This window comes from Andrena cerasifolii, chromosome 9 (genome assembly GCF_050908995.1).
Source record: "Andrena cerasifolii isolate SP2316 chromosome 9, iyAndCera1_principal, whole genome shotgun sequence".
Taxonomy (NCBI): Eukaryota; Metazoa; Arthropoda; class Insecta; order Hymenoptera; family Andrenidae; genus Andrena; species Andrena cerasifolii.
Window position 1 is genome coordinate 5,270,718 of NC_135126.1, and position 10,729 is coordinate 5,281,446.

Genomic DNA, 10,729 nt, shown 5'->3' on the forward strand with positions numbered 1-10,729 from the left:
AATTACGAAAACGCGAGGGAAATAGAAGAGCGAGAAGGAGGTAACTAGAAGCCCGATCAACGAACGACGTAGTGGTGGGAACGGAGGACAGAGTATAGAGCCAGAGTGAGAGGAGAGAGCACGAAAAAGCAGAAGCTAGAAGGGGAGCGACAGAGAGCAAGAGAACAAGTGCCTTCTGCAGTCTGCTGATCGCCGTTGTAGCAAATTATTAGATATCTCACTGCACTGATTCCAACGGACATTTCACGGTGATTTCTTTGACTATTCGTTACGCTAAATAGCTAGGGGTTTGCGCGCAACGTTGTGCTCGCACACGTCAGAAGCGTTCGTGCACATGTCAGAAGAAAATGTCGTTCGCAACGGGCTATTTTGTTGCATCGATGAAGTGCCCACTTGCTTTCGGAAAGAAACGGTGTTGCGTGAATGATTTCGGTAGCGAGCCGATTAGGAGGCGAATGAAAAAATCCTTCGAGGGTGTTGTGCGAATAGTAGGTAGAACCGTTGACGCGTTCCCCGCGACGGAAATAAAAGTACGCGCACCAAAATATTTGGGCACTTCATCGTCGCAAGAAAAGTATTTTCTCACGCGTCGTATTTTGATCTCTATCTACGTAGTGTAACAATACGTTGGAAAACTGTTCTAGATGCCGAATATCAAGCTGCAAAGTTCCGATGGCGAAGTTTTCGAAGTGGACGTTGATATTGCAAAATGTTCGGTCACCATAAAAACAATGTTGGAGGATCTTGGTATGGACGAAGACGAAGAGGAGGTTGTCCCTCTGCCAAATGTAAACTCTGCCATCCTTAGGAAAGTAATACAGTGGGCTACTTATCATAAGGACGACCCGCCTCCGCCAGAAGATGACGAAAACAAAGAGAAGCGCACAGACGACATAAGTTCTTGGGACGCAGACTTTCTAAAAGTAAATTCACCTACACGCTTCGCGTATCGGGGCTCGGGAGGTATCGCAGTTCTCGCAATTTCTACTGTCAATTTTTGAACGATTTATTCGCAGGTCGATCAGGGAACTCTCTTCGAGCTAATTCTGGCAGCCAATTACCTCGACATTAAAGGTCTTCTAGATGTAACGTGCAAAACAGTCGCCAACATGATTAAAGGCAAGACACCCGAAGAGATTCGAAAAACGTTCAACATTAAGAACGACTTCACAGCAACGGAGGAAGAGCAGGTTCGCAAGGAGAATGAATGGTGCGAAGAGAAGTAGGCGGGAGCCGTTTGTGAACATTTGATTTTCTGATTCTCTAAAAATTCTGTTTGAACATTTAAAAATTCACCAGTTTGATATACTAATTATATTACTTTCAATTATTCCTTAAATGATAACCACATAATTTTTCAATCGATGCACCAAATAGTTACTATATATACGGAAGTAGATTACTGCTTTCAGAACACTGAAGGTCGCGTTGATGTGTCTGGTTTGTTTATCCCAAATATTTTGTATAACATTAAATAGTACTGCTTACAGTGCATAGTGAAAATGAATATAAATTCATACTAAATGTACTCATTGTTACCTCCACTTAGTGGTATATTAGATTTGCATAATGTTTGGCGTACTAGATCTGCAAATTGTGTTTCATCTGTATAGAATATAAGTTTAATTTCTATTTTTGGCAGTTTTATTTGAACACTCCTTACACAAATAATCCTACGGAATAAGAGTCCAAGTATAAAATGTACATTTGTGCGAAGAATTAAACTATTGAACAGCTCAACTCTGTGTTACTTAATCAATACGCGATGTATTAATTAGAATTTTGTGTAATTCAACGTTTTATCTACAATTCGGTGTAGCATATTATCACGCCTGTATTCCGCATGAAAGTTGTAACCTTAAACAAAGTTTCCCGTTACGAAAAAAGATCGTAACTTTTGTTCTGTAATCAATACTATTTAAGCTGCTGCGATAAATAAAAGGCAATACGATGTATGAAAGGATTTATCCTTTATTTAAATCCTGAAGTTGAAATAACTGCAGCATAACCTACGTCGAGGCTTCTGCATTTAGAAATCGTACGCCGCAATCGTTAATTTCGGTAAATACATAAATGACAAATAGGCGAAACGATTTCTATAACAAAGGGCGAGTGGTCGGTAATACTTGACGCAAAATGGGTAAATATGGAATATTCTATTAAATTAGCGAGAATGAAGCAACGATGTAGTTGCATCTTTCACTCTGACCGAATTGTTTCAGACAACGCGGAGAATTTAATGGGCCATTGTAATTCGACAAATGAAAGAAAAAAATTGCATGACATTTGCAACTGGAATGAACTGGATAATGTAATAATAGAGTACCACGATTTGCAAGGAATTATTATCTGCATAACTTATAGAGAACTTCTTGCTGCAAAAGTTATGCTTTCTGATCATCTGAAGAGCATACAAAGCTATGAATTTATTGGTATAAATTTTGATATTCCTGAGTATTGTGTAGTTTCTTTGATACTGGGGTAAGAATTAAAATATCACAGAATATCAGTATTAGTGCAGAAGCAGGGATATGTAATAACATACCCTAATGATTTCTCTCTTTTTAGGATTTTAGCTAGCGAACATAGCTTTGTAAATATACCATTGAATCCAACAGATTATATAAATTTGAGAAACACTTTACATATTAGTTATTTGTTTAGCAAACAAATATCAGCTGAAGGAGACATTGTAAATCAATTCAATGTACACGGTGAATGTATCTATCTGATTAAATTGAAGCACGTTCACAGACGAGCCGCACAAAACGTGCAACCAAACTGTTACGCTTATGCAATTACTACTTCTGGTTCTACTGGGGCACCAGTAGTAGTTAGAGTCTCTCACTCTTGCATAGTTCCAAATATTCTAGATTTGAGGAGGATATTAGCCATCGAGAAATCAGATAAAATTGCTCAGTTTACGAGTCTCACATTTGACCCGAGTATCATCGAAATTTTCCTTGCCCTCTCAAGTGCAGGGTCGTTGTTCATGGTTTCAAAGACATTAAAGAACGACACAAACAGGTGAAATGAAAAAGAAATATATTGATGCTAGTCATACTGTGCAGGAAGATACGATAACAGAAGCATCCTTCGCTTTCAGATTGTTACAAGAGGCTTATTCTAGGCAAATTACTATACTGCAGATGACTCCTTCAGTTTTCTTGTACAGTTTTACAGTGGAACGTTTGAAGGCTACTATATTAAGTGATAACACTTCACTTAGAGTCCTTCTGCTGGGTGGAGAACCCTTCCCTAAACTGGAGTCGCTTCTTGAGACCAAACATCCTCATAATAGTACAAAAGTCTATAATATCTATGGTATCACTGAAGTATCATGTTGGGCTAGTGTTAATGAAGTTGTAACAACGAGCCTGCCATGTCACACAAATTGCTTGGGGCAAGCGTTATCGCAAACCATACTTCAAGTTAGGGACGAAACGGGGGAAGTCGTTAAAAATGGTACAGGTATCCTGCATATAGGTAATTGATAATCAGTTTTTTCGTAATATAAACAAACTGTAAAGAAGGTTTAAGTTTAATGTATTTACATGCAGGTAGTAACAGTAGAGTTTGCGTGTTAAATGACGAAAGTGTTGGAGATTTAGAACTACCAGTATTTCGTGACACTGGAGATATAGTTAACGTAAGCACATTTAATATTACAATGTCCCGTTTCATATAATTGAATATGTTTCAATTTCAGATCGATGAGGAGGGTAGGATATTTTACAAAGGGAGAAAAAATGGTATCATAAAAAGATTTGGACATAAAGTGGATCTAACGAAGCTCGAAGAATTCGCATCGCAAGTAAAGTTTGTAAAAAGTTGTTATGTATTGTGGGATGAAAGTAATCATAAGTTACACTTATGTTTAGCTACCAAGGAAAAAGCTACAACTGATCCAAGTATGGATATTCATATGGCGAAACATTTAGATGAATTACCGCATCTATATCGACCAGATAAAATACATTTCTTGGAACATTTCGAGCTCACCTCCAGTGGGAAAATCTCTGCCGAATTTCTAAAAAAACAAATATGGGAACAGACGACACATAGCGCCTTAAGCAAAATTGATATCCAAAAACTTGATGGAATTTTTAAATGTATTTGGGGAGATCATTTAAAACACGGGGATGACGGATTTATGAATTTAGGAGGTACATCTATCACTGCACTTCAAATATCAAACAGTATGTCTGATAAACTGAGCATAGAATTTCCTGAACTAATTGGCATGCTTTTGAATAATGCTACGGCTAAAGATTGCCTTAGCTATATACAAAGTACTGTATCGAATAACGAAAAAGACGAGACTATCCGAAGTCTTGAATGTCAATCTAGCAATACTGAAACAATTCCTTTAATTAACATTGCTAAAGAAGATAAGGTATCACCAAAGCACGTTAACGAAGGAGACCAAGACTCGGACCCTATTCAAACTTCTAAATACGAGTGGCATAAGTGCAGGGGTGAAATTTGTAACAGTGCAGCGATTGCAAATGAAAGGCATTACGACAGATTTTCAAGAATAGAGATATTAAAAACGTGCAATTTACAAAAATGCGTAGATGCATCGCCCACTGTATTTCATTACTCAGAGTAAGTAGGATTTTCACATATCCCTACTGTACATCCTGTCTTAAAACTAACAAATCTTCTGTTTAGTGGCAACACGTATGTAACGGTCGGTTCCCATTCTGGTTTTATTTCTACGCTTCAATTAGATAAAGAGAGCTACATTCCTACATTCAGAACGAGACTCCCCGGTAGAATTGAAGCTTCGGTTTTAATCTTGGACGACTTCAAGGGTATAGTGGGTAAGTTTCGTACTTTCCAAAAAATTCATTCGTGTTTCTCAATTCCCTGTTTCGCAGGATGTTACGACGGCAATGTTTACTGCCTACACTTGAAAACAGGTGAAATCTTTTGGAAATACCAAACGGGAGATATTGTAAAATGTTCTGCAATATTTTGTAAACAACGGCAGAAAGTATTCGTTGGTTCTTACGATTGTTATGTATATTGCCTCTCTGCGAAGGTAAATACTTGCTTACACTACGCTTTAGCAGCCTCAATGAAAACAATTTCTGATCTAGGATGGTGCAGAAATTTGGAAAGCTAAGATCAGTAATGGAAGCATCAGTGCTTCGGGTTGTTTACACTCAGCAACGAATTCCATCCTATTTGGAACTTTAAATGGCTCTTGTTTGGCGCTAGAGCAGCTAACGGGAAAAATGATTTGGAATCAGAAATTGAGCGACCCTGTTTTCGTTGCACCTGTGGTGCTAAATACCGGACTTATCTTATTTTGTTCTGTAACAGGAACATTATCTTGTTTTGATATCGAAGTTAACGTGGAGGTAACGAATATGCAGCGCATGTACCTTCACAAAGAAATGCTTTATTCTCAATTTATTTCTCGATTTTGCAGATGTGGAAGTACAAAATTAAGGGCAACGTATTCTCGTACGTTGTTAAAGAAAACGACGCAGGTACGGATTGCGAGAGCATCGTTGTAGCTAGTCAGAACAAGAGTGTCTATTACTTCCAGTCAGACACAGGTTTTAAAACTGAACCCACCTTGAAATACGTGTTGAACCTTCATTCGCCAATTTTCGCTACCCCTTGGCGCGAAAGTAATATTTTGCTTATAGCGTGCACGGACGGTACTCTATATATTTATAACTTTACAACAAAAAGACTGACAAAGACTGAAAAGCTTCCCGGTGAAGTTTTCTCGTCGCCTGTTGTCCATAGTAATATCGCGATCATTGGATGCAGGGATAATAATGTTTATGTCGCGAAGCTTGTGTAAATTATTATTGGTAAAGATCGGTCGTGTATCTTTTACCAGGTATATCTGTTTTGCCGGCGTGCCGTCGAGTAGTAGACAGGAATACAAAGTAATGAAATTAATACAATATCATTTATTCTTTTTTTACGACTGTCACATTATAGTTACGTGAATAACACTTTAGATAAAGTAATGGCGGAACGTGTGGCTGCCATCCACTAGATTTCGTACGTAATACGAACTCGCGGTGCGCTTACGGTTTTCAAGCAAGAATGCAAGCAAAATAAATGTTCTGAGGAATTAGCCAATCACTCACCTAACAAAACATTCACGCATACATAAATGCACACGCATATTAGTTTCGAAAACGATGCATATCCGTGCGTAATTGTCTTTATCCCCGGTTTCTCGTTACGCCTCCCTCATTGATATATAACTGATGATCACGCCATAAATATTGGACAAGGAAGTATTCTGGTTCTCAAGCTCACATAAAATAACAATGTTTCAACGATTCCATCTTCTCTATACTCTCATTCTCATATATTTCAGAATGAGAACGAATATACATATATCTATTTAATTTATATTTAAATGCTTGGCCGCTCTCTCGATCCCCTCTTTTCCCTAATATTTCGAACATAGATTTGCTCCTGTAAATCTTTCCCATTACAGGCAGTTGTTTCTCGTGAGTACTTTCGCTCGTGCATATTTAGTTTGCATCTCTGTTCCGTTTGCATGGCTGAAGTTTCAAACAATATCAGAACTAAATGTGCAGCGTATGACGTATTTCCTAAAGCTAGACCGCGGCATGCTGTTTAGATATCTTGTGTGTGGAATTCATATTTTTTTTTTTCATTTTTAAAATTACCTCTATCTTGTACCTCGTGTCGTAACGCGTTTCGACTACTGCGAATAGCAATGCGACTATAGGATCCTCTTACATGTACAATCTCAATAAACGGTTATCCTTACTGTTCTCATTCGATAGTTAAAATATGTTACATCTATAAAGTTGCGATAATCGAGACTGCCTCGTTCACCCTACAAAATACACCGATGGCGACGAGCGCGTGGACACGCCCGGGCCGTGACTTTCAGTTTTGACGATCCGTTTGAAATTTACCAAAAATATCCAGACGCGAAATGGTACAAGTCTTGATATTAGTATTCCGCGAGAATGTTCGTGTCTATGTACTCCGGGGCGAAGTTGTGAAAAGGGCAGTACGTAGAATGCAAATTGGGGCAGAACTGAGAAACAAAATTCAAGTAATGTTTACCTTTTTCCTCGGAATCCTCTATGAAAGAGAACCTAAAATTATTAGGCGCGAGTCTTCTAGCAGATCGTATCTACTACGAGACTCGGATAAACGCCGACGTGGTCGGCTGATACGCGTTAAATTACGTTGCTCACTCGTTTTTTTTTCTTTTTTAAATTCAGGATAAACTAGTTTCGAGGATAACCAGTAACGGTAACAGTCTTACGGTTACTGATCTTCGTCACCTAGGTCTTGTTTCACTTTGTTAAAATCGAACTCTTCCCCGGTGGCTCGTTTGAATATATCGAGCACATCCAGACAGGTGGTCTCGAAATGCGTCGTTGCATCGTAAGTGGTCGATATAAAGACCTGACTGTCCAAACCGTTGTCGGTCGGCTCCATGTAGTCGGACACCGAAATGAACTTCTGCCTGATGGGCCCGAGCAGATCCAAGCCAGGCTTGATCTCGGCCTCCGGATTTTTCGTCTCAACCGTGGTGGACACCATGGCTATGAACCATCCCTTTGCCGCTACCTGATGGGTGTGCGATACCAGCGACACGTAGATATCGGAATTACGATTAACCTGCGGGAACAGAAACGCTCGTAGTTGGCTTCGTTGCGATCTAGAGAGCATTGGATGCAAATGAGATAAGGGCCCCGTACTTGCTTCTGTGGAATAATAATTTGCGTCGAGAGAGCATCCGCTGTGCTCGGTATAGGATGGTCCAGCAGGCAAATACATCTTATGACCTGACCCACTTTCTTCACGCGATCAGGTACGTACGTAGGATCACAAAATACTTGCTTGCATTGGGCTACTTCGTCGCCGGAACGGACACCGACGACCTGCGACGAACAATCGATAATTAACCACGCGACTGATTTTACTTCGTTCCAGATACGTTTGGATTCTCACCTTCCCGTCCTTGATGACGATTTCGTCGATCGGTTTGTCCAGCATGTACGTCCCGCCGTAAATGGCGCTGAGCCGCGCGAAACCTTGGGGAAGTTCACCCAAGCCGTACATAGGGTACAGATAAGGTGATTTTCCATAACGTGCTAAACTATCGCTATACAATTTAATCCTCCTTATAGTAGTAATTGCGCTTTGGCATATGTAGTCGTCGTCCCTGAAAAAGACATTCGTTCGATCAGCAATTGTCTGGTTAGCGAACTATATCGTAGCGAACTACTGTTTACCTGTAAAGTGCTAGCGCGTGTCCCGTGAAATCTTGAGTGTTCTTGTCCAGGTTGAACTTATTGTACAGCGCGCTCATACTGTTGGTGAACGGGTCGAAGCAGTCCCACGTTTTCGGATCGTCCTCTTGCATGTTTTGTACCCATATCAGGAAGCTACGGAAGCGCCTTTTCTCGAACAGGCCCATCAGATCGCTGGACAATGCTTCCTGCTGATCTATCGGCACCTTCGAGATCTTCCCGGACTTATAGACGTACGATCCCTCGACGCATTTGAACTCCAGGTACCGCGTCACGCCGGTATGAATTAAAAGCTTCACCAGCAGACCATTAGCCATCAAGAACTTGGGAATCAAATCAACGTTCCAGTCGCGGCCACGGCCGTAGGTCTCGTCCGGTATCGGGGCCTTGAATTTCCTAGATAACCCAGGAAACTAAGCTTAGCGATAAGAATGTATATCTAACACCACGGTTTTATATAAAAAAAAAATAAAACGATTCAAATGGGAACCCCGGATTCAAAATTGTGTCCCTTGCAGGCCCTAAAAGTCCCTAGAAAATTATCGATCTTCCGATATATCGGCTGACCAAGTTGAGAACCCCTGAGTCATGATTACAGTATCTTTGGAATTATCAATTAAATAATACATCTGCAAAACTTACAAACACTTCTGATATTATTAATAAACGTCACACCCTATGCTTATTTATTTACAACACCTCCAAGAGGTGCTCATTGATTCTCATTAGCAGCTCCGCAAAGTGGCTCGCGGAATAAAAATATTCTGCTGGAAAATCATCCACGGGTCGGCACGTTTTTAAATATAGCGGAGGAGAAAAGGGTTTCCTTGTCCTTGCAGGTTGTAATATTCACGCCCCCGTTGCGTCCAATTGCATATGAAAGCAACGGAGTCGAAGTATATATAACCGTTGCTGCTACAACAGATGGGTGGTTGAGACGCGTGTTGCGATTTATTCAGTGCGGGCAGACACTTGATAACTGCCGCCGCAATGGACCAGAAGTGCAATCACACGGGCGTGTTATCGTTCCCGTCGAGCGAACGGTCGGAAAGTCACGTTACGCCATTATCTCGCTCGTAACGTGTTTTTGTTGCTCCACGAAGGATGATCCCCAGTAGCAGACGAAACGGTGGAGATCCGCCAATCTCGCCCGATAACGGTTACATTTATAAAGCACGCTCGAGTATCGTTACGCCGTGTAAACTATTCCTTCGCACGACTTGTAAGCGTTCTCGGGATTCTCATAATCCCGAGATTGGATAAATCCGCCAGCATATGTTCGGTTCCACAGGAAACGGATTGAGGATGGCATACGAGTAACGGTACCTAGCATTTCCTTCGTGAAACTTGCCGAGCGTAAGCTGGCGTGATGTTAAATTCTGTCGGTTGTCAGACGTTCAAGGGTATACACGACGTATATCGCGAAGTGAAGGACCGCAAGGGCCCGGAGTGGGGAGGGGGAAGGGCGAGGAATGTGCAGGGAAAGTATCGCGAAGAGAAAACAATGCGGTGCGCCAATTTCGTAGCGGTAAACGGCACAACCGATTTTGCACGTTCGATCGAGCGTGCGTTTCGCGGGGCGGGCCCCTCCCCCTTTGCCGTATCGAGTGGCATTCTAGCCAACCTTCCGATAGAATCCTTTAGAAAGGGATGAAAGTTTAGAGGCGGCCGCACAGCAACGACGCATTATCGCGGCCGAAGGTGTACGTCACGCTTCGTCTCGCGATACGCTTGACGGAAGGAGCTCGAACGCCACGGGACGACGGACGTTCCCGCGAGAATACAACCGAAAAGGAGAAAATCAATATTTTAGACCAGTCATCGCGCGGCGAGCCGTCGATCACGGGCTCCGGAGATTTGCTATGCCGGCGATAGTTACAGCCGCGGATGATAAAACGGACCAGTGGAGGTTGGCTTTCAAGGGGACTTACGAGAACAGGTCCTCCAGAGGCGTGATGGAGGCAGATTCGCCGCCGTAATACTTGTTGCGGTCTACGTGGAGCACTTTCTTCCCGCTGACCGACAGCATACCCGAGAGTATGCACTCCTTGAGCCCGGTGCCCAGCACGATCGCGTCGTATTCTTCATTCATGTTGCTCGAGATGCAAAGGGACCGACCACACCACTGTTCGACTTACGGCACGTCGAGCTCCGCGGGACTTGATCGTCTACGAGGAACGCTGCGATTGCTGCGAAGGATCGAAAACGTGATAGCACACGGCCGCGCGACTGCCAACTCGCACGACTATTATGCCGGAACGGAAGACCTCGTTCTTTCACTCGTTACTGCTCGTTACCGATGACGGAGCTGCTGCTGGCGGTGCTACCGCTGGTGGAGCTACTGCAGCGTCACACTCCCTAGACTTCTACCAGCTTCTACGATCTCCCATTTCACGATCCATTTCTGCACTTTCCAGGATTAAATCAATTTCGTAATAGATAAATTG

At 42.0% G+C, this 10,729-nt stretch overlaps 3 protein-coding genes across 7 annotated transcripts; 2 read left to right on the forward strand and 1 right to left on the reverse strand.

The window, feature by feature from the left end:
- Nucleotides 1-40: 40 nt before the first annotated feature.
- Nucleotides 41-1,632, forward strand: Skpa (S-phase kinase associated protein 1 SKP1-related A). Of its 3 annotated transcripts, none has more exons than XM_076819997.1 (3): nt 41-248; nt 645-923; nt 1,017-1,632. In XM_076819997.1, the coding sequence occupies exons 2-3, from the start codon at nt 645-647 to the stop codon at nt 1,224-1,226; spliced, it is 489 nt and encodes a 162-aa protein (XP_076676112.1). In that variant the 5' UTR covers nt 41-248; the 3' UTR covers nt 1,227-1,632. The 3 variants fall into 3 exon arrangements, with proteins under 3 accessions (XP_076676112.1, XP_076676113.1, XP_076676111.1); XM_076819998.1 differs by lacking the exon at nt 41-248 and adding an exon at nt 316-574; XM_076819996.1 differs by lacking the exon at nt 41-248 and adding an exon at nt 316-488.
- Nucleotides 1,633-1,778: 146 nt separating this feature from the next.
- Nucleotides 1,779-6,786, forward strand: Aasdh (Aminoadipate-semialdehyde dehydrogenase). 3 transcript variants are annotated; one of them, XM_076819964.1, is made up of 10 exons: nt 1,779-2,140; nt 2,223-2,481; nt 2,569-3,027; nt 3,107-3,486; nt 3,561-3,649; nt 3,710-4,608; nt 4,675-4,826; nt 4,884-5,047; nt 5,106-5,369; nt 5,441-6,786. In XM_076819964.1, exons 1-10 carry the CDS (start codon nt 2,137-2,139, stop codon nt 5,822-5,824), a joined length of 3,054 nt encoding a protein of 1,017 aa, XP_076676079.1. In that variant the 5' UTR covers nt 1,779-2,136; the 3' UTR covers nt 5,825-6,786. The 3 variants fall into 3 exon arrangements, with proteins under 3 accessions (XP_076676079.1, XP_076676077.1, XP_076676078.1); XM_076819962.1 differs by having other exon boundaries at nt 4,675-5,047; XM_076819963.1 differs by lacking the exon at nt 1,779-2,140 and having other exon boundaries at nt 2,201-2,481; nt 4,675-5,047.
- Gdi (GDP dissociation inhibitor) lies at nt 5,917-10,687 on the reverse strand. The gene is made up of 5 exons (XM_076819987.1): nt 10,214-10,687; nt 8,265-8,678; nt 7,981-8,194; nt 7,728-7,910; nt 5,917-7,647 (listed from the first exon to the last, which is right to left on the reverse strand). Exons 1-5 carry the CDS (start codon nt 10,372-10,374, stop codon nt 7,291-7,293), a joined length of 1,329 nt encoding a protein of 442 aa, XP_076676102.1. The 5' UTR covers nt 10,375-10,687; the 3' UTR covers nt 5,917-7,290.
- Nucleotides 10,688-10,729: the final 42 nt, after the last annotated feature.